The 23,542-nt window shown below is 40.2% G+C and overlaps 1 protein-coding gene across 12 annotated transcripts in view; it reads left to right on the forward strand.

Annotated features, from left to right (window-relative positions):
* The window catches only part of GRM7 (glutamate metabotropic receptor 7), a 538,586-nt gene that overhangs the window by 341,649 nt on the left and 173,395 nt on the right, over positions 1–23,542 (forward strand). For all 12 annotated transcript variants that reach the window (XM_073351193.1, XM_073351189.1, XM_073351192.1 and 9 more), the window contains 2 exons: positions 10,816–11,016; positions 22,139–22,278. In XM_073351193.1, the coding sequence (XP_073207294.1) occupies positions 10,816–11,016; positions 22,139–22,278 (341 nt within the window). The remainder of the gene's footprint in view (positions 1–10,815; positions 11,017–22,138; positions 22,279–23,542) is intronic.

Consider the following 23,542-nt stretch of genomic DNA (forward strand, 5'->3'; position numbering starts at 1 on the left):
ATGGACATTAACTAGCAAAGTCCACATTATAAAAGACATTCCTGCCCATCATTTATATAGGGCAATCATTCTGATTTCCAAATTTGTCTTCAGATATGAGGTTATCGCTATTTGTTAGAGTAATGGTACCTTGGAGAGTTAGTTTGATGTTGAAGGTTACCTGCAGAACAGATTAGAGGAGAGGCTTATTCAATCGTTACAGTTAAGCCACAAATGTTTTGGGCCCTGTCTATCTGAGGGATTGCCTTTCTCTTTCCCTGGCTTATAGCACAGCCTGAGCGTACAGCTTCTCTGGTTTAGAAAGGTGTGGTCTTTGAGTAGAACTGGCACCCCCTTGGTCTGAAAGAGGTTTGTTTTTGTTAATTTTGAATAGAAACTTGAAAGTATTCTTCTAGATTTTACCATGTGGAGTGGAGTGAGGATTTTGTGGTAGGGGCCGAAAGGTCTTATTATTTATGGTGGCTTTAGATTGATATACAAGTTTTACTATGCAGTTATGTTATGGGATATGGTGGTGTTATCCAATGGGAGTGGGCTTTATGTTTTGCTTCTATCTTTGCAACTTATGGCAGCATGGAGAGTTGTAGTGGCTTCTCATTTTATACCTGAAATTTGAGCCCATCTGTTGGTTCTTTATCATGTCAATCCTTAGTCTTCTGAGATTTGTGATGGGGTGTGTTCCTCACACTGACCCTGAGAGTGTGGAATTAGGCCAGGTGGGCCCAATCAGCCAATTAAATGCAAATGGGGGAGATGTAGGCTGAGTGGAGGGAGTTAATTAGAAGGAAACTCACCTGTAAGGGAACAGGTGGGGCTTCTATAAAGCCAGAAGGCTGGAAAAAGTGGGATGGGATGGGATGGGCAGGGAGGAAGCCTGCAGTTTCTCTCCCTGAGGTAAGGGAGACAGAAGGGATGATGGGAACTCCTGAGAAAAGGGCGAGGACCTCATAAGGAAGGGTTTAACTCAGTGGTGGGCAACCTGAAGCCTGCGGGCCGTCAGGGTAATCTGCTGGTGGGCCGCAAGACAGTTTGTTTACATTGAATGTCCTCAGCCATGGCTGCCCGCAGCTCCCAGTGGCCACGGTTCACTGTTCCCGGCCAATGGGAGCTGTGGGAAGCGGCAGCCAGCATGTCCTTGGAAGGGGAAATCACTGTGTGACCTGGCCAAAGGGCTAAGTCATGAAGCAGCCATACTTGTGATTCTGTGAGCGGGAGAAGAACAGCAATGTTGGAAGGCCAGAAAGAGGGCGCTGACCTGGGTGGGATAATCCCCCCAAATCGTGAGGAAGCAGTGCCACCCAGTGGTGAGCAGAGCACCCCATGACAGGATTATATTATAAAGTGGCTTGGTTGTCAGATCCTTAGTATTTTGAATTAATTATATTTTACTCCTCAGTTTGTTGTTAGTATGTCTAGAGCTCAGAGGGGGTATTCTATTAAATTTTAAACAGAGGTATAAATCATATGAGCTAGCTTCTTTGACATACAAGCAGAGTTGGTCTTCAGACGCCCTGCACTGCTGATATTTATAGCTCTGCCTATATCAACTCTGCCTATATCAACAAAGAAACCTTAATATATATATATATATATGGGTGTGTATGTGTGTGTTACATAACTCTGAATGTCGTTACAGAATAATATATTTGAAATAGCTGACACCAGTAACAGATACTGCCATTTACAGATGAAGAATGTATACAGACAATAGGAAGAATTTTGACAGCATCCACAGAATTTAGGGATATGTAGACTGTGGCTATAATATCTACCCTATATGCTGGATTCACAAACATATGAGGAGTGAATATTTTGATGTCTGCACTTAGCCAGCTGCTGAAATATTGTTTACATAAATTATGGCTGCTTATTTGATACCATAAGCATGCTGGATTTTTTAAATTAAATCACTTTTAATAATTGCCATCAGGTCTTAATAATGTTGAGCGTTCTGTGACTACCTTTTGAAGGCTTGTTTAATGACTTCTTCAGAAATACAAGAAATCTGTCACAAGAGACTCCTGAATTAATATAATAAAAGCACCATTGAAACAAGGTTTTGATTCTTGCCCAGCACGAGTTGCATGCCATGAAAATTATAGTTGCTGTATTCTACATGCTGCATGTCATGCTCCACTGAAGTATGTGAAGACCTGGATTAACCAAAGATTGAACAGGAAAGACCAAAAACTGAAAGAGAGATTTTGAGAAAGAGAAGGTGTAGAAATCATCCAGTTGGCTACTTTCTCAGAGAAAACATAATGTTGCTATATGAAGAGACAAAGGAGAATCAGCAAATCTAAACCAGTGTTCAATTTCTACCTTGTTTAGAACTGCTCATACAAGAGACTTTCTTCCTTGCTGTTTTGTTTTCCATTCTTCTGTGTTCCAGTTTTGTCCTATTCAAAAGAATTGCATGAAACTGATAGGAGGATCATGTCCTTTCTACTCTTCTGTGGGAATCACAATGATGTACAGCTGAGAATATAGTGAGAGATGAGATTAAACTTTCTGTCAACATCTTCAGATAAATCTTTTGGAAGTGACTCAGACTCTTGGTCCGTAAATAGCTACTGTGTTTTCTCCTCCTCCTGCTGTACTTAAATATTCCTTTTCAAATCCAATGGGTCAATAATGCACTCTCCTTTAACTATGTTTTGTCTTTAAATTTGAGCTGTCAGGTGTGTTGACCGTGCAGGTAATAGAGTTGATGCATGACCAGGAATATACCTCTAACTGGAAAAACAAACAGAAACAGCTGTGTGATAGAAACAACAATAGATTCAAGATCACAATGGGAGTGGGTTTTATGTTTTGCTTCTATCTTTGCATCTTATGGCAGCATAGAGAGTTGTAGTGGCTTCTCATTTAATACCTGAAATTTGAGTCCATCTGTTGGTTCTATATTGTGTCAATCCTTAGTCTTCTGAGATTCTCCAGGGACATCTTAATGCTCTTTGGCCGTGGATTCAAGAAGAGTATCTCCCAGCAGAGACACAAATGTATGATGTTGAAGCTACAGAAGAAAAAAAAGAGTTACTTGTAACACTCTAATGGCTTTTTGTTTTTTCCAGGTATATTTAACAATAATAGTTGCGGGAGGCAGAGCATGTAAGTGAATTTACTTCTGGAGCCATATGTACAGCAGAATACAACATTCTGCTTAGCTACTTCAGAGGGCATGAAAGGGGAGAGCATCTGCAAGACTGATGCTGAAGATGGGGTTGGAGGTAAGAGTGCTTGGCTATCACTTGCCCTTACCCCAACTGACTGAGTGATTAGGATATCTTCACGGAGACTGGATTTGGAAAGCACAAAATGGGCCCAGATTACCTCTCTGTTACTACAGTGTTACACTGGTTTTACTCCATTGAAACTGAGTAAACTGCAGTAATTCAGAGGTTACTCGGGTTCGATGGTTGTTAGCAGAATGGATGTTAAGGATACTTTCTGTATTATCTTTTGGCTCCATTGTTCATGTTAGTAACAAGATAAATTGCACAGAAGTTTGGTGGGTAGAACTTTTACAATACCCATGTTTAGATCTCTTTTAACATAGCTTATCATTATTTTTTCTATGAGGGGCTTTTGACCTAGTTCTTGAGATCTCTACCACTTTTCTTCCCTTTCAGCTCTTATGTAGGCTTTGTGATTAGCAACCTTTATCTGAAGAAGTCTGGTTGAGGCGCTATTCAATGGCCATTTACAATGCTCTGTAACAGGCTATAGAATACATGAGTTATTGATATGAGACACTCCCTCACATAATGTTTAGGGTTGCATCTTTTTCCTTAAACCCTGTGGTTTCAAACGCAATGTTTAAAAGCCACATTTTCTATGTGACAGCACATAGCAACATGAAATAACTGCAGGGTCAGCCCTAGCTTTGATTATATCTTGCTTGCCAGAGAAATAAAAAACCCCAAGGTTTCAAAAATGGTTTTTGATATTGCATGTTCCATCCGTGTCACCTTCTTACGTATCCTCCTTATTTAGCTCTCAATAACTCTTTACATCTTTCCTGGTTTTACTATCAGTCTCTTGACTATGGATTGAATAAGTGTTTGAGGTGGTCTTCCTCTTGGTTGCCTATGCAGCTTTCCATGTAACCTTGCCCTTCTTTCAACCAGACTCCAGCGACTTCTCAACCTTTGCTTGTGCTCTTTCACATCACTCTTAAAAAGAAAAGGAGTACTTGTGGCACCTTAGAGACGAACCAAATTGGTTCGTCTCTAAGGTGCCACAAGTACTCCTTTTCTTTTTGCGAATACAGACTAACACGGCTGTTACTCTGAAACCTATCACTCTTAAAGTAGCCCAGTCTGACTGTACTGATGAACTTTGGATGCCTCTTGATCACTTTGGCATATGTATGTTACGGCACTCAGTATTGTGCAATGGCTGATATCAATAGCAGTTCCAGAAGAGAACTGCATTTCTTCATCTTGTGTCTAAGAATTTGTGAGCATTCCTAATTATTATGCAGTAGGAGGCTTCAATATGGAAGCAGCGCCAGTATCATCTTCCCTCTTGAACTGAGGTAGCAGTCAGCATCCTCCAGGGCTTTATTAGGAGCAAAGAAGGAGATTCAATTTGGACTTCCTGTCCGTATGCTTCACTCCCCTAATGTCATAGAAGGGAGGAGTAACGTGAGGAATGTGTATGAAATTTTAAAATGTGAAAAGCAAGTGTATCATGACAGTACACACAATCAATACCAATATTATACATATTTAAATTCTACTGTTTTTTTTTACTGTGCATGAAAGATATTAACAACAATGAGACTAAACCAAAAGTAAAAAGCAAACAGCCTCCTTTCTCACATGCCCACCAAAAACTATTCAGAGTAATAGCCTAAAATACTGTAGCAACATTATTATTAATTGTCTTCAAGTTCCCCTTTCTGAGGTGCCTTATTCCATGTTCCTTCAAATTTTTTTCTCTGCCTAAACTGCCAAAAATGGTCCAACTCTTGTTTGTTTATTATATAGGAGATTTCTTTTTAAAATAAAAGATTACATGGTAGTTTGTTGTAAGCGGAGTCCTCAGATATTAATAGAGTTTATTATATAGCCACTTACAGCTGGTTGTAACTTTGTGAGGTGCTTGTTAAAATTATGATTTTGCTCCATTTAGAAAAATCTGACAGGTTCATGCATGGACTCTGTTTTTCCTTTGCCACTGCCCAGGGCTTATTGTTGAGTTCTAGAAGTGCTCTGCATGTTCAAAGATTGACTGAGATTTTTTTTTATAGTCGTACAGTAGCAATTTTAATGTGATGGTATAATTTAGCTTTAAGTAACTGAATGAATTTATGTAATAAATTCAGTGTGACTCATTAAACGTGAATTCCCAAATGTCCATTTATCGGAATGTTAAGTTTGATGGAGCATGAAGTGAAAGAGAAAGAGCTGATTGGCCAGCTGGGCTCTCAATCGCTCAGAGTTAGGCGATGGACTTCCCTTCCCATCCTGGATTGGGAAACTTTCTATAAAACTCCCTAGCTTCTGGCTGAGAGAGTTGCATGAGGAGTGGTCATTTGAAAAAAGTCTGGGCCTACTGGTGGTATTTATTCCTTGTTGTTTGTTCCGGTATTTTCTTTTGTTGTTGTTGTTGTTGTTTGGAAGAAAAAAGAAAAGAAAAGAACCTGGGCATTATTTTTGTAAAACACTTCCGAACTGGGTCTGGCTGCTTACTGGACAATCTTGATGCTGCACTGTGCCACATAGTGATTATTCAAGCTGCGTTCCTATCTGCACACTACTGCCCAGAAATCTCTTCTAGCTTGCACCTGTTCGAGTGGTACAGGTATCTGAGTTCTGAAAACCAAACAAAAGTTTTGTGTATGCTGTTACGATCACTGAGTTATTTTCTAAGGTGTGCTTTGTTCCCAACAATTTGTGCAGTGCTTTGTGCAATAATTTCCATCTCTTGCTTGAGAATTACTTAAAATAAAAAGTCCATACCACTCAACTGTTACCATATACATAGTTTTAGATGAATTTACCATAAAATTGTATTAAAAAGAACAATTTTGTAGACTATATATATAAACAATTTCATTGCTCTGCAGAGGCTTTTGTCAATTTAAAATAGGCATGGCATGGAAAGTTTATTCCAAAGACATGTCAGTCTCCTTTGAGTGGATTTTTAAATCTTCTTTTAGCATAAGTAAAACTGTGATTGCACGTGCGAGTCCAGAAATTACACATGTAAATTGTAAGCATACATTTTTGTATGCACATGTTGCACATGCACGGTTCTACAAATCTGGGGCTTATAGTATGCATATGTGCTGGGTATATAGTATACAGATAAGAACTAGCTATTTTGAGCTATAAATAATCATATGATCACTGCAAGTTCTTCTCAGTTTTCAGCCCTTTATTTACCTTCATATTATGAATGCAACTTTGTTTTATGAATTTTTGCTCAGTCTCCTTCCACAGATAAACTTTTCTACTAAAGGTTTTCTTTCCCCTTATGTATTTCTTATGTATATGCTTCTTGCATTTAATATGTTTAATCAGTATTGTTTGTGTTCAGAGTTTCAATTCCAAGATCACTTCCCTTGGCTTGCCTTTCTGTTGCATTACTAATTTGGTTATGTAGCTCAGCTCAGCTAAGGCCATTTAAAAGCATTTTCCTTGTCAGTGTCTGGAAATGTAATCTGGTCTGTAATCAACGAGAGCAGAGTGGAATGATAAAAAAGGACAGTAGGTAAATCTTCAAAACCGGGAACCTATTTCACCTTGCTGAATTATTTGAAAGGAACTGGATGTTTCTAGTCTAGATTTGAATTATAATTGAGCTTTACACCAGATGATATCTTAATCATAATGTGTAGGTTGGCAGAACAGAGCTTTGCAGTTTGATACTTTGCAGTTTGGCAGCCTGTATGGGGGAGGGAAATTGCACAAATGTTGAAAATGTATATGGAGGAATTTTATATTTGCTGGTCTCAAGTACAACTGAGTGAATGATTCACTGCAAATAATTTCTGAGACATATTTAGACGCTTTCTAGTAAAGAAATACCCATAGGAAGATAGTGATCTCCTTAGCTGTCCTCATTATACAACATTTACTCAATTATGTTTTATTGTTACAATCAGTTGGATTGATTGTGAGCAGTTTGTGTGTTTGGTTCAAGTTGGGTTGATCATATATTAAATCTTTGCGTTTCCCCCACAAAACTGCATTCACTACAGAAATGACCTAAAAAAAACTTAGGACATTTTGCCTACAACCCCTGTGCCCAAAGTTAACTATTATTGATGCTGTTTTTTACAGTGGTGCCTACAAACCAACCTAAAACAGGGCCACATTGTGCTAGGCATGATACAAACATGGAGAAAGTAGACAGTCCCTGACCTGAAGCCATTACAATCTAAATAAGCAAGACAGAGAGAGGACGGGGGGAAAGGATAGAAAATATAAGCAGAATTCACTGTAAATAATTTATAGGATGTATTTAGTCTCAATTTGTGCTATTTGTGATCCTCAGGTTTATCCTAGGTGCAGCTGAGCAGAGTGTAAAGTTAAAAAAGGTCCTAATACCCCTTTGTGTACCCTGATCTTGGGTTGACTAGGGACCTAAATGGCTCTGAGTAATTGAAAGCACCCTGGGAGGTAACATCTTTTGGGAAATCCTTGGTTGATCTTTTAGGACAGCTTTCTGTTGTCTTTGTGCTTTCTCAGCCCAAGGCTGAGAATCTGGCCATGTGAGTGGGAGGGAGAAGCAATTCATTAACCCAATCAAGTTCTTACCACAGTCAAAGATGGAATTCTGCCATGGTTCTTTTAATCAGAAAACAAACAAAAAAACAAACCTTTTCTGCAGCAGAAATGGTGAATTTTGTCCTCTGCCACATTCATGTGTTTTGCAAAAACTCCTTAACAGTATGACTTTTCACATACCCAATCTAAAAGTGAAAACTGATGTGAGCTAGAGCTTGCAATTCTGTTAGTACCATTCAAATTAAGGATGATAGCAAAAATAATTTCTTCTCATGAATCTCCATCCTAAATTGTTAAAGATCACTGACATTTTTGTGAGAACGTGCTCAGGGGTGGCACGGTCTTTAAAAGCCTGCATACTTATTCTTTCATATTGCCACTGAGAGCCAGTTCCTTGTTAGGCCCAGATCAAGTCCATATAGAGCTCCACTAACTTTAGTGGGACTCTACATAAGTACCAGGGGTCTGACTGCACATAGCTCATCGTAAGACTGGGATCTTTGTAACTGCAGAAGGCTGAGGTTGGAAGAAGGTGTCATATAGTAAGTAACTGAACAATTGGACTGTGATATTACAGCTGTTCAAAAAGTAATATTTTGCAGTGTCATACCATTATATCATCAAAGTATCTCAGAACACTTAACAATCAGTGATTACATTTTGCAAAACCCTGGTGAGACTGATAAGTATAACAACACATATTACAGCTGGACAAATTGAATCATGTGGGTGTTTCTTGCCAAAGGTAAAACAAGATAGTGGCAGACTTGGGGAATAAAACCTAGGAGCCCTCCTAATATTGTACTTTGTTTACCCCTCAGACATCATTGTCCCAATTTATTACTGGCAGATGTTGTCACAGTTCAGGGCAACTGCACTTGTATTCCCCCTTTATAGTCCAGCAAGGGCACCTACTCACAGGCTTCTAGCTCCCTGGCTGTAACCGCTCTTGGGTGGAGACATACGCCTCTCTCCCTCATGACCAGGGTATTTTCAGGATGCACAGTTCCCTGATTATACTCTGAATTCACTAGCAAAGTCAAATTGCCGACGTAGACCTGCTATGCCTTTCTCCTTAAAGATGGTGAATGATGCAATTGTCACAATTATAAGTTACCGCACAACACTTCCTATGGAATCCTGTTTTATTCTTAGGGTATAAGCCTTTCAGAGAAAACATATTAACAATAATAGAAGAACCTACACAAAAGCTAATAAGCTTACCAGAGCTCACCCCACTTGCTCCAACATGGGCTCTGGCAGGTGATTCCTTCAAAAGAGGTCTCTTTTGTGGTCACAAGTTCACAACAGTGTTAGCTTAGAACTGGTATGCAGTCTTATGGGGCCTCAGTAAGCCAAGTCCTTCTTACCCTTCCCTAAGGATTGGGGCCCTCCATGGACCCAGAGGTCTTGTCTATTTGATGGATCAGGAAGACAGCCCTAAGCCTGTTTAAAAAACAGACTATTTATCAAAAAATTGTCTTTGTCTGTTAGTCCCTGGAAAATCCAGACTGGGTCTTTGAACTGTCTTTGAACAGATGATCAGCAGACCAAAGGTCCTCCACTCCAGGCGAAGCTTCAACGGCTAAGTCCGTAGGTGAGGGCTTGCAATCCCCGCCTCCTCAGTACTTCCTAGGAATTCCACTTCACACTCATTGTTGCAAAAGATCAATTGTGTCTGCTATATTGTTGAACACACTCTTCTGAAGTTCACATTGGACCCCAAAGATATTAAATGTAATTCAGTAAGGTATATTAACTGAATTCATAAGGTTTTCCCAGGATATTGTCATATCTGTCACAAATGTGTCCAGCTGTGTGTACTTTTTTACATGAGGAATGGTGACTCTCTCTCTCACACACACACACATATATAATATAGTTTAGGGACAGGTAGGTAATAATCTCTGAATAAAGTATATAAGAAATTTCATAAATGGTATTCAGATATTATATTGGATGAATATTTTTTTTGACTAGCTCTAGTTTTGTTTCTTTACTTTTTGACATAAACTATCATTTTTTTTAAAATCCAATAAATAACTATTTTTGTAGTCCCATTGTCAATCACATTATTTGTTTATCACAATTTGCTAATGACAGAAAGGAACAATGGCTAAGGCTCTATACTCATACTCAGACTATTGGTTTCAATTTCAGGCTCTACTACAGAGTTCCTGTGTGACCTTGGGAAAACCATTTAATCTCTCTGTGCCTATGTTCCCTACCTATAAAATGTGGATAATATTTAGTGTGTAAGATCTTTGTTACAGGATATGTGCAGCGCCTAACACAGACCCTAAATTCCATTGCTAATGGTAATACAAATAAGAAATAATAAAACATTTAAAATAATTATTCTTGAAGCATCACTGCTTATTTCCTTTTTAGTATTTGGTGACAGTACCAATTCATTTGACTGTATAAATTTGGAATCTTTAAGCTAAGGTTCTGTATTTTGATGGCAATCAATGGATTTTGAAGGGCTCATTAATTCCTACAGGAAGAGAAGAGAAGTGCATAGTAAACATATGCAAACTGTGCTGCTTCAGGTTGCATTTACAGTAGGCATGTTAACTGAATTCTCATGAGCTTCCTTTAGTTTGATTCTTCCCTTTCTCTATCTGGCTATGTCTTTCAGTGAGAGACTGGTTTATGAAAGGCAGAATGTAACACCAGACTTTAAAACACCATCTCTGCATTGTTTTAATGTGCTTTCTTCATTAAAAGACTCCAGCGTTTTCAGCATACAGAGTCCAGGCTCTCTCTCTCGGAGATGGATCCCTGTTGATTGTACTGCCATGTCTGTTGTTAGGACTAGATTTGCCTTTGTGAATTCTTTGTCTATAAGTTGAATGGTTGCAGTGTCAAGGGTTGAAGATTTTTTTTCATTTAAAAATGCAAGAAAAAAATGAAATCATAACCACACTATTCAAAATCCTGCACTGGCTAACAACCTTCATTTCTTTAATGCTGCATGAAGTGGCTTGACTTGTATTCATCACCCAGAGAATTCTGTTCTTCACCATCTTTCTCTTTGTGTGTGTGCATTTGTGTTTGTTTTTATGTGCAGGGCAGGAGAGAATTGGAAAAGATTCCCATTATGAACAAGAGGGGAAAGTTCAGTTTGTGATTGATGCTGTGTATGCCATGGCTCATGCCCTCCATCATATGAACAAGGATCTTTGTGCTGATTATGCTGGAATCTGTCCGGAGATGGAACAAGCAGGAGGCAAGAAATTGCTGAAGTATATACGCAATGTTAACTTTAACGGTGAGTCCAAAGCAATGTGTATCCAAAGCACTTCAGAGAACATACGATTTTTAAATTTAATTAGTCAATCAATTATTCATTATTTCACTGGATTTCTTAGCAAATGGAGTGGCCATCATTTATATAGTCCAAGTTTAGCATTCATTTGATTGTGTACTGCTTTCCTTGAAGCAGTGAGTTTTATATATATGATTATATTTCTGACATGCAGTACTCCAGCTAGTCAAGTCCTTAGCTTCTATTGTGCAAAAGATACTAAATTGTGCAACCATTTTATGATGGCTGCACTTGGAAATTAGGATGAAACCACTGAACTCTGCTAATAACCTCAAATTTGCTCTCATCAGCAAAAGTGGGTGATAGACAAAATATATATATGTCCCATCTGTCTGAGTTATATAATGCCTAATTTGGACTTCAGTGCTTAAAAAAGAAAGCCACAGCAACTATGGGTAATGTATAGTTTCTTGGAGTCATCCAAAGCATATTCTTTGATGTGTATCATTTCCACCTACTTGGGGCAAAAAAATAAAGGCACTTCTTTGTCACACAGGACTCAGCCTGTCTGTCATTTTCACTAGGACAACAGTTTAGAGTGTAAGGAACAGATTCATTTTCAGGTTTCAAACCAAGTGACTTAGACCTGCTAAGCAGAAAGTCTCCTGTGGTGAAGGTTGTTGCAACTTCCATTCCCCCAGAAAGCTTATAGTGAGAATACAGCGCAAAAGGCAAATGTGGATGTGGACAAGCTAAAGTTAGTTTGATTCAATATATCACCTCAGCTGCCTATAATTCATCCTCCAAATAAAGGTGCTCCCACTGATCCCAATAAGGACATTGGTAACTCTAACACCAGCCCTTCCTTGAGGTACAGGATAGGCTTTCATATTTACTTCCCTGCGCCAGTGTCTATATGTCAATCTGGCTTAAATATGTGTCAGATCTGTCAATCTGGCTTAAATACTATAGCAGGATTTCCCAACCTCTGAAAATTTTGTTTAAAGGTTATTTGCTTCATTAACATACATGAGGAGATTCACGTGAGCCCACCCCCAGTGCCAGGACAATTGAACAGTCACAGAAGTTAGCTTGTAATACTAACACTTTTTCCTCCTTATAAACTTTGCTAATATATGTAACAGGAGTTTTTAAACTGTCTGCCTCAGCGCTTTACAAGATGGAGACCCAGACTTACATTTTAAAACCTGGTAGCCTAAAGTTAGACATCTAAATCCATATTTAGGCCTAAATGAGGACTCATGTTCAAAAGTGCTACATGGGAGTCATGCAACTCCTATTAAAGTTTTTGTGATAGCCAAAGACGCCCAGCACTTCTGAAAATCAGTTTTGTGACCATACTGGGACTATTCACAAACTGAAAGTTTTGCATAAACGAAAGTGCTTTGCTAGATCACGGTTTTATTTAGGTGCCTGCCTATTGGTAGAAGTGTTCAATTTTAGGTTCATAAGTCTTGAAAATTTTCGCCACCTTCCCTGCTCCTAGAAATTTACAATCTAATAAAAAGAGAGAGAGAGAGAGTAGAAGAAAAGGGACTGGGAGACCCAGATGAGGAAGATAAATCTTGTACTTCATGTTCTAACTTCATCACTGTAAGGGTCAGGAAGGATTTTTTTCCCTCCAAGTAAAGTATTGCATAATTGGCACAGAGTATCAAAAGAGATGCATGAGATTTCCCTCCCTTCTTTGGATTACTTGTTGCTAGCTACTGCCAGAAGCCAAATACTGCTGGATTAATAAACTGAGCAGATAGGATTTTCCATATCTTCCTATTTCTGGAAAAAGAACACAAACGGAATGTTACAAAGCAAAAATAATACTAATTTCAGAGAAATTTGGTATTTGTGTAAATTTTACTAATTTGGCCATCCTAGAATTCTGTAGCAGATCATTTATCTCTCTCTCCTCCAAAGGCCTCAAGGAGGTTCTTGGAAAGCAGAGCAGTTGAATGGTCATCTTATTTTAAGAGAGCGGAGGAAATAATCTACTTAGTGGAATTTGCCTGGATTTCAGTTTTCTCAAGTATATTCATTATTTCAATTTATTCACCCATTTTTGCAAGATTTTTTCCTCTAGTTGTAGTTGGTCACATAAGCCAGATGGTATTTTTTTTTATATACCACTCATAAACAGCATGGAGGCTTCAAGAAGGTAGCAGAACTTTAAAATAATAATTTTAAACTATTTAGTCTCTTGACCATTTAGGGCTGGCCCTAGATAATGTTCCTGGAAACATGAGGTGTCTTTAAGATGTATTATTCATGTGCAGAGTTTATTTTCTCTTGGCCCATTCACGTGGAATAATTGCAGCCACATCTGAGGCTTATTGCCAAGGCGCTGGAGAGATATTCTTGGAGCCCTTTTCTCTTTCTATTTCATGCCCCCATCTATTGTAAAATATACCAGGTCTGTAATGTTCTATTACTGTAGTCACAATAAATGTGTGTGCTTTCCTAGTTGTAAAGGGGTAGGGCCAGTTCTTTGTCTGGCTTGTTTAACTCTGTGCCAGGCCTTTTGCAGAAGGGCTTTTGGGAACCCTGTCTCCCTGCTGAGTCAAGCAGTGTCCTATCCTATGTAAAATATACCCCTTCCCAAACGAACATTTGCTGGTATGAGCTTAAAATTTGTTCTTAAAATTTATTTGAGCATAAGCTTTCGTGAGTTACAGCTCACTTCATCGGATGCATACTGTGGAAAGTGTAGACGATCTTTTTATATACACACAAAGCATGAAAAAATACCTCCCACCACCCCACTCTCCTGCTGGTAATAGCTTATCTAAAGTGATCACTCTCCTTACAATGTGTATGATAATCAAGTTGGGCCATTTCCAGCACAAATCCAGGGGTTAACAAGAACGTCTGGGGGTGGGGGGTAGGAAAAAACAAGGGGAAATAGGTTACCTTGCATAATGACTTAGTCACTCCCAGTCTCTATTCAAGCCTAAGTTAATTGTATCCAATTTGCAAATGAATTCCAATTCAACAGTTTCTCCCTGGAGTCTGGATTTGAAGTTTTTTTGTTGTAATATCACAACTTTCATGTCTGTAATCGCGTGACCAGAGAGATTGAAGTGTTCTCTGACTGGTTTATGAATGTTATAATTCTTGACATCTGATTTGTGTCCATTTATTCTTTTACGTAGAGACTGTCCAGTTTGACCAATGTACATGGCAGAGGGGCATTGCTGGCACATGATGGCATATATCACATTGGTGGATGTGCAGGTGAACGAGCCTCTGATAGTGTGGCTGATGTTATTAGGCCCTGTGATGGTGTCCCCTGAATAGATATGTGGGCACAGTTGGCAACGGGCTTTGTTGCAAGGATAGGTTCCTGGGTTAGTGGTTCTGTTGTGTGGTATGTGGTTGCTGGTGAGTATTTGCTTCAGGTTGGGGGGCTGTCTGTAGGCAAGGACTGGCCTGTCTCCCAAGATTTGTGAGAGTGTTGGGTCATCCTTCAGGATAGGTTGTAGATCCTTAATAATGCGTTGGAGGGGTTTTAGTTGGGGGCTGAAGGTGACGGCTAGTGGCGTTCTGTTATTTTCTTTGTTAGGCCTGTCCTGTAGTAGGTGACTTCTGGGAACTCTTCTGGCTCTATCAATCTGTTTCTTCACTTCCGCAGGTGGGTATTGTACTTGTAAGAATGCTTGATAGAGATCTTGTAGGTGTTTGTCTCTGTCTGAGGGGTTGGAGCAAATGCGGTTTTATCGCAGAGCTTGGCTATAGACGATGGATTGTGTGGTGTGGTCAGGGTGAAAGCTGGAGGCATGTAGGTAGGAATAGCGGTCAGTAGGTTTCCGGTATAAGGTGGTGTTTATGTGACCATCGTTTATTAGCACTGTAGTGTCCAGGAAGTGGATCTCTTGTGTGGACTGGACCAGGCTGAGGTTGATGGTAGGATGGAAATTGTTGAAATCATGGTGGTATTCCTCACGGACTTCTTTTCCATGGGTCCAGATGATGAAGATGTCATCAATATAGTGCAAGTAGAGTAGGGGCGTTAGGGGACGAGAGCTGAGGAAGCGTTGTTCTAAGTCAGCCATAAAAATGTTGGCATACTGTGGGGCCATGCGGGTACCCATAGCAGTGCCGCTGACTTGAAGGTATACATTGTCCCCAAATGTGAAGTAGTTATGGGTAAGGACAAAGTCACAAAGTTCAGCCACCAGCTTAGCCGTGACATTATCGGGGATAGTGTTCTTGACGGCTTGTAGTCCATCTTTGTGTGGAATGTTGGTGTAGAGGGCTTCTACATCCATAGTGGCCAGGATGGTGTTATCAGGAAGATCACCGATGGATTGTAGTTTCCTCAGGAAGTCAGTGGTGTCTCAGAGATAGCTGGGAGTGCTGGTAGCGTAGGGCCTGAGGAGGGAGTCTACATAGCCAGACAATCCTGCTGTCAGGGTGCCAATGCCTGAGATGATGGTGCGCCCAGGATTTTCAGGTTTATGGATCTTGGGTAGTAGATAGAATATCCCAGGTCGGGGTTCCAGGGGTGTGTCTGTGCGGATTTGATCTTGTGCTTTTTCAGGGAGTTTCTTGAGCAAATGCTGTATTTTCTTTTGGTAACTCTCAGTGGGATCAGAGGGTAATGGCTTGTAGAAAGTGGTGTTGGAGAGCTGCCGAGCAGCCTCTTGTTCATATTCCGACCTATTCATGATGACGACAGCACCTCCTTTGTCAGCCTTTTTGATTATGATGTCAGAATTGTTTCTGAAGCTATGGATGGCATTGTGTTCCACACTGCTGAGGTTGTGGGGCAAGTGATGCTGCTTTTCCACAATTTCAGCCCATGCACATCGGCGGAAGCACTCTATGTAGAAGTCCAATCTGCTGTTTCGACCTTCAGGAGGAGTCCACCTAGAATCCTTCTTTTTGTAGTGTTGGTAAGGAGGTCTCTGTGAATTAGTATGTTGTTCAGAGGTATGTTGGAAATATTCCTTGAGTCGGAGACGTCGAAAATAGGATTCTAGGTCACCACAGAACTGTATCATGTTTGTGGGGGTGGAGGGGCAGAAGGAGAGGCCCCGAGATAGGACAGCAGCTTCTGCTGGGCTGAGAGTATAGTATAGTTCCCATAAGTCTCCTACTACAGGACAGGCCTAACAAAGAAAATAACAGAACGCCACTAGCCGTCACCTTCAGCCCCCAACTAAAACCCCTCCAACGCATTATTAAGGATCTACAACCTATCCTGAAGGATGACCCAACACTCTCACAAATCTTGGGAGACAGGCCAGTCGTTGCCTACAGACAGCCCCCCAACCTGAAGCAAATACTCACCAGCAACCACATACCACACAACAGAACCACTAACCCAGGAACCTATCCTTGCAACAAAGCCCGTTGCCAACTGTGCCCACATATCTATTCAGGGGACACCATCACAGGGCCTAATAACATCAGCCACACTATCAGAGGCTCGTTCACCTGCACATCCACCAATGTGATATATGCCATCATGTGCCAGCAATGCCCCTCTGCCATGTACATTGGTCAAACTGGACAGTCTCTACGTAAAAGAATAAATGGACACAAATCAGATGTCAAGAATTATAACATTCATAAACCAGTCAGAGAACACTTCAATCTCTCTGGTCACGCGATTACAGACATGAAAGTTGTGATATTACAACAAAAAAACTTCAAATCCAGACTCCAGGGAGAAACTGTTGAATTGGAATTCATTTGCAAATTGGATACAATTAACTTAGGCTTGAATAGAGACTGGGAGTGACTAAGTCATTATGCAAGGTAACCTATTTCCCCTTGTTTTTTCCTACCCCCCACCCCCAGACGTTCTTGTTAAACCCTGGATTTGTGCTGGAAATGGCCCAACTTGATTATCATACACATTGTAAGGAGAGTGATCACTTTAGATAAGCTATTACCAGCAGGAGAGTGGGGTGGTGGGAGGTATTTTTTCATGCTTTGTGTGTATATAAAAAGATCTTCTACACTTTCCACAGTATGCATCCGATGAAGTGAGCTGTAGCTCACAAAAGCTTATGCTCAAATAAATTGGTTAGTCTCTAAGGTGCCACAAGTACTCCTTTTCTTTTTGCGAATACAGACTAACACGGCTGTTACTCTGAAACCTTACACACTACTATAATTCACTAAACAGATAGGACCAGATTGTGACAGAGCACAAGGATCCTATTTCCTGATGGCATGGTACATTCCAAGTGCTTGTTGTTGCCCCAGTCCCTGCACTTGGAGAGCACGAAGAGTAATCCATTGGTGTGCTTCTGACAGTGCATGCCATTCCAACTTGGATCGGGAAGAAGCAGAGCCCCTGGCCTAAATGGGTTGCAATCTGTACTGTTCTCCTGCATACTGAGCCACTCAGCTGAGTGCCCCCTTTTGGTGCACCCCCCGGGGAGGGTAGGACACCTAACACTGCTTCTGGGAGGGCCAGTGGCTGAATGTCACCATTTGACATATACATAATTAAACTTCTCTCTCATTCTTGTTACAAGACTTGTAATCAGAACAGAGAATGGCACAACATGAATCCTTTCTCCTGACAGTGTGAAGGAAAAAATGTGTATCCCATTCTTGTGCATTTTAAGCTTATGATCTTGTGATCCAATCCTATTTTGCATTTAGGTATGCAAACAGATCTCCTTGTAACTATGGCTAACACGGCTGTTACTCTGAAACCTATGCAGCTGAAATCATCTTGCCTGTGCATGCTTCAGGGATTTTTTCCCCCCTTACAAAGACCATGACATTCATAAAGGAAGAGCTCAAGCGATATTTTAATGAATAGAGACTGTGGATTTGTACTAGGAGCTCAGTATGAATTCCAATGTTGTCTCACAATGTTGAGAATAATTTTTTAGAAAGTCCAGATGCAGTAAGATTCTGTATATTCAATTTATGATGCAAAGTGTCTGTGTTCCCCCTCCCCTCCACGATGACCTGAAAAACGGATTATTTTTATATGAACCATAGCTGCTCCTCAGAACTGCAGTGACTGTGAGTCATAAAAAGATATCTTAGCTTGTCACACTTAACAAGACTCTGACCCATCTCCTATTGCACTTTTCTTCATGATGAGTTTTTTTCTGCTGATTAAGAGACACAAATCCCGCAAAATCCCATAAATTGTGTCTTTGCAGTGAGATTTTCAATGTGAAAGGGGCATCATGTACTGAATTTAGTGTGTGTGTTACTTAGTCGTTGGGAACAGATGGATTAATATTTTATAACACTGATTGTGCAGGCAGCACCACGGAAGAGCATGTTACTAGGTTTCCCAGTTGCCTGATGGGACTGTGGAGACTTACAATTCTCAATGAAAGAAAAAAAAAAAAAGGTATGTCAGCCTGAATCCTCAAGAAAATCTTCCCCCTCCCTGTTATAATAAGAAAAATTAAAATAATAAATGGCACCAGTTATGAAAATAATATGCTTCAGCCTGCAGGTTTCCTAGTACCACTTCTCATTGTTTCTTATAGTCTGCATAAATAAACAGAGCACTGAGTAAAATACTGTAGCAACTTTAAAACATGCACATGAAAGAATTAGATCCTCCAATCAAATGGTGGGGCACTGTGTGCCAAAATATGCTATCAGACCCACACTGGGATCGAAGAGTGAGTAAGGACTGTAGGATTTGCACTTACTAAGCAAACCTTTTGGTTGATAGTCCAGTTGCTCCATCTTTAATAAGACAGGCAACTCAGAAATCTTCTACTTGAATTATAACCTGAGATGATCACAACTATGTACCATTCCTTACTCCAAATAGCTTCCCTCACTTTTCACTTCCTTTTGGTGTGTGGGTAGATTTCCAGATGAAGTAAATTTAAACTCATGAAAGAGGACAAGCCTGAAAAAGTAGCAAATATCAACTATGCTGCTAATTATTACTATAAATATATACTAATGGTGAATACATATTAATATAGAATCACATTTAAAATTATGTTGCTGTACTTAACTTAGAATAAAACACATGATGATTCTAGAGATAGAACCACACTGGGTAGGGTGGGCGAGCTGCATAGATGATGTCTGGAAGAATTATGCATTTAGAGGCCAGGAGTAGGCATCCAGCACCAGATTAAGAAAAGCACTTGAGCACATGCTTAATGATAATCACATACTCAAGAGATTTCTTGAACAGCGGTGCTTTCATGAACCAGAGAGCAGGCTGACCAGCAGCAGTAACTACTCTGGTGGAGCAGCTGTGATATTTAAGAACTGCATTGAAAAGCTGCATGAAGGAAGCCATTAGCAGTGCACAACAAGAAGTTGTATTGATCCTTCGAAACCCAGAAATAGGCCTGCATATTCTTGAGCACTGGCTACTGGCCCTTTACCCAGTTAACTATTTACACATGCACAGGCAAGGCTCTCGTATAGTGCATTCTTGTGACAATATACATTGTCACTAGGAAAGCTTGCCAGGCCCTGACTGTTGCACAGGGCCATACCCCTGCAGGGCCCTGAACACTGTCAGCAACGTTAATGGTCCACCATCACTACCAGCAAGTGCAAGCAGCCAAACTATCCACTTAATGTTTAACAGCCCAGGAGTGAAAAGGGACTCCATGCCTTGTTTCTCCCCAACACAGTCTCCCTACCCCAGCTGTCATTTGGACTTTATTATTTATAGATTCCATTTAAAAACTAAAAGAAAAGAAGTACTTGTGGCACCTTAGAGACCAATAAATTTGTTAGTCTCTAAAGTGCCACTAGTACTCCTTTTCTTTTTGCGAATACAGACTAACACGGCTGCTACTCTGAAATCTGTCATTTAAAAACTAGATATCATACTAATCTGCAGATATGAAATAACAAAGCTCTATACTTTCACAGGGCAACTTTTAACCTCGACTCTTGTTGATACACACCAAGTTTATTCTGCATCTATTTAGAAGGAGAAAAAAACCTACAGTTTTATGCATGCACATGTATGTATGTGAGTAATACCCTATCTGCATTACTGCCCAATTTATGGAATAGATCCTCAGGTGGTGAAAATTTATATCAGGTGAAGATCTGACCCCTAGTGTATAAAAAACACCCATTTTTTTGTGTTAGTGTCATTTGGGGACGTAAGGATATACCTACAAATATTATGGAGGGCCAGATTGGACTCTTATGCTCTGAATTGTATTCTTTTATGTCAGATGCAACAATATGTAGCTTGGCTAATCATATAAACGCTTTAAAAAGTCATGATTAGCTAAATCCCATTTACTATTTTTGCTGACTTTGAGAAGGAATTTATGAATTATCGCCCTTATGCACCTAAAAATGTTTTCCCACCATAAAGATGTTCTGGCTGCATGAATCCGTAACAACAATTACATATCAGCTTAGTATCCATAAGGAGTCAGAGACAAGAGATTTCTGTGGAAGATTTTCTGTACCAGTCTTTGAACTTAATCAGTGTCTGATCTCAGAGAGGCTGCAGTATAGACAAGAAATAATTTACGAGGGTTAGAATTTGGAAACTATGCTAATTCACTCCTTCAAACCTTCTTTCACTCTCTGAAATTCAGTGAAGAATAGGAATCATGAGGAAAACCATAAACTTAAAGTTCAGTACTACAACTGAAGAGATTTTTCATACCCGCCCTCCCTCCCACCAAGCAATGTGGTAGGAGAAAGTTTTGAATATAGATATACTAATGATCTTCTATCTTGACACAATATTGCTTTACTTCCCAGAAACCTATTTTAATGCATCTTGAAACACATGTGGTCCTGGAAGCTTTCATTTAGATCTATCTGAAAATACTAAATTTCTTTGAACACTCATTTTAAGAAGTAGCCATACAGCCTTATAGTGTTAACTGAGTTGCACATCTTCTGATTGGGATTCTTTTCGCAATAGCATCTCAAATGTATTAATTAGCTATCAGAATTTAACGCCTGGCTGTCATGTAACATGTGTGTGTTTATTTTGCCCCCTTATTCTAACCTGTCTTGTTTGGATGTGCTAAGAGGATTAGGTGCTGGGGACCACCTCCTCCTACAAAGCTCCTGGATAGGCAAAGGGCAGGACAGGCACATATTAGAAAGCTTGGGCAGGGATGCTGGAACAATCTGTATAATGGGGTGCTGAGAGCCATTGAACCAAACTGAAACCCTGTGTGTGATGGAAACCATTTCAAGCCAGGGTGTCTGGCAGCACCCCTAGTTCTAGCACCTATGCCCTGTGGGAGGCTACACTAATACCCAATTCTGGTCCACGGCCCCAAAAGGACTGTTCCCATGAGCTGGCTTCGGGTGTGTGGCCCCACCCCGGATATTCTGTACATATGATGCATCCAAGCAAGCCGCACTAGGGGCATGCAGTCAGCTACTTTAGCAGGTTGAAGCATTGTTTAGTGTATTGCACTCGGGGCCCTGACCCATCCAAGCAAGGTGGTTCTGACATCCTTAGATCTGCTGTTGCCACTTCATTGCCTCTCTCACATCACTCTACCTAGCATGCTTCACAAGAAACAGTCCAGAATCTGGCCCTATATTGTTCATGACTAAGCTACTTTTCGGCAAGTATCAGTGTCCTAGGGTGTAAACAAAGCAGCGTACAAGGAGAGATTAGGAATAGTTTTCCGATAATGTCCTCTGTTCTGTTCCATCTCAGTTGCATGCTGATTACTGGAATAAGAACAAATTGTGGAGGAGGAAGCTATTTCTGGATGCCAGTCAAGAGTCACTAAACCTGGGCTGTCTTCTGATGGCGGTATCTCTCAGAAGCAGAAGGAACATTTTCTGGGGAAAAAAAAATCATATAGAGGCTCCATTCACAGGACTAATATTCACTAAAGAACTCCCTCAGGGGAGAAGGGGGCAGAGGCGGGGAGGGAAGCCCGTATGATATTTCATGATACGAAGCAAGGCTCATGTCATTTTACTTTACTTTTACGTTTCACCTAGTGGTATGAGTCATGATAATTAATCACAGAAAGAGGGATAGGATTATGGCACGATGTCCTAAAGCGTCCATTTAAACTGCTGTGATGATGGATGGCCTCTGCCTGAGCTGTGATACCAGTCGAAAGCTTTTAGCCATGACAAAATAAACAAAACAAGCATTGTAAAGCTTTGGCTGTTTTTTTGCTTCCTTCCTCAGGCAGTGCAGGCACTCCAGTGATGTTTAATAAAAACGGTGATGCACCAGGGCGCTATGACATCTTTCAGTATCACACAACAAACACCACCACTCCAGGCTACCACCTGATTGGCCAGTGGACAGATGACCTGCAGCTCAGCGTGAGTCCAGTTTCCTCTATACTTGCTCACTTTCATCAGCATATAGTTATTCGCTTGACTTTCGTCACCAAGAAGGAACTAGTGTAGGGGACAGTACTTAAGTTGTTTTTGTACAGTATCTTCCGTTGTTCTATATGCAGTTTGTTCTCGCATAGTTCCCTATCTGGACTGATTTATACTGAGCTCTGATGACCGTGCATTTTTTTATTGTTATTTCTTTATTTTTTTGCTCATGGGAGCTCTCTAGCCGCTAACTGGGACAGTGGCTTTTTCTCTGTAATACATAGCTGCTTGAAACCTCTGGGATTTCATCTTTAGAATTGCAAATTGCTCCAAGTGTCTCCAACTTGGTGCAAAAGAAATGGATTTTTTTTTTTGAGTGGCTCTCATTTCCCAAGGGATATTTTTATGCACTTAGCAGTGAGGCCACTCTTACATGTGTGGCTGTCCTTTCATAATGAAGTCTAGCTGAAAGGTAAGGCAATCAAATGTCTCCCAGTTATTCTTGATGTTGCCCATGTGAAATAATGAATATGATTACTTCCTTCCGCGGAGGCAAACTTTGTTCATCTGTGGAGTCTGAGTCTTTACTTTTAAATACATTTTTCATTACAAACTAAAGTCCAGAACGAAAACACACAAACAAAAAGAATACCTGCCCCTTGATCTGTAGAATAGAGCTGGCATGTGTCTACCTCAGAGAGGAGTTGCAAGGGTGAAATCCATTGTTGATTGTAAGGCGCTCAGATCCTACGGTGGTAAGAGGCATTTATACTCCTAGACAGGTGGAAATATTATAATTTGGAAATGTAACTTAATCTACTACATTTTCTCCTCACTTTAATTAATGCAGTGTATGTCTTAACAAAGTAACACCAGTAATTAATGTGGGGAACCAAGGGTCACTCTCTGGAGAATATTGGGCTTCCTCTTAAATTCCATACACATTAAGGTATGTGATGTGTTTTGTCAGCATTATTTAAGCTGCTGTGTTTTATTTAAAGCACACTGTCTTATTAACTTGCAATTTACAATTCTTTTCTGCCAAAATATCAATATTTTTATTTTCTAAATACTACTTAGTATAAACTACTCATCCTGACCTATTATAATTGAAATCAGAAATTAATAGCACCTTTGTTGTTCTGCAGCAATTGGGTTCAGAGTTTTCATACAAAGCACTTTCCCCCCTGCTCTGGGCTTGGCTAGATTGTGTTATATCAGTGGGGTTACTACAGCAACTTCCATTCTATCTGCCTGTGTG

The sequence above is a fragment of the Lepidochelys kempii genome, chromosome 7 (assembly GCF_965140265.1).
Source record: "Lepidochelys kempii isolate rLepKem1 chromosome 7, rLepKem1.hap2, whole genome shotgun sequence".
NCBI lineage: Eukaryota > Metazoa > Chordata > Testudines > Cheloniidae > Lepidochelys > Lepidochelys kempii.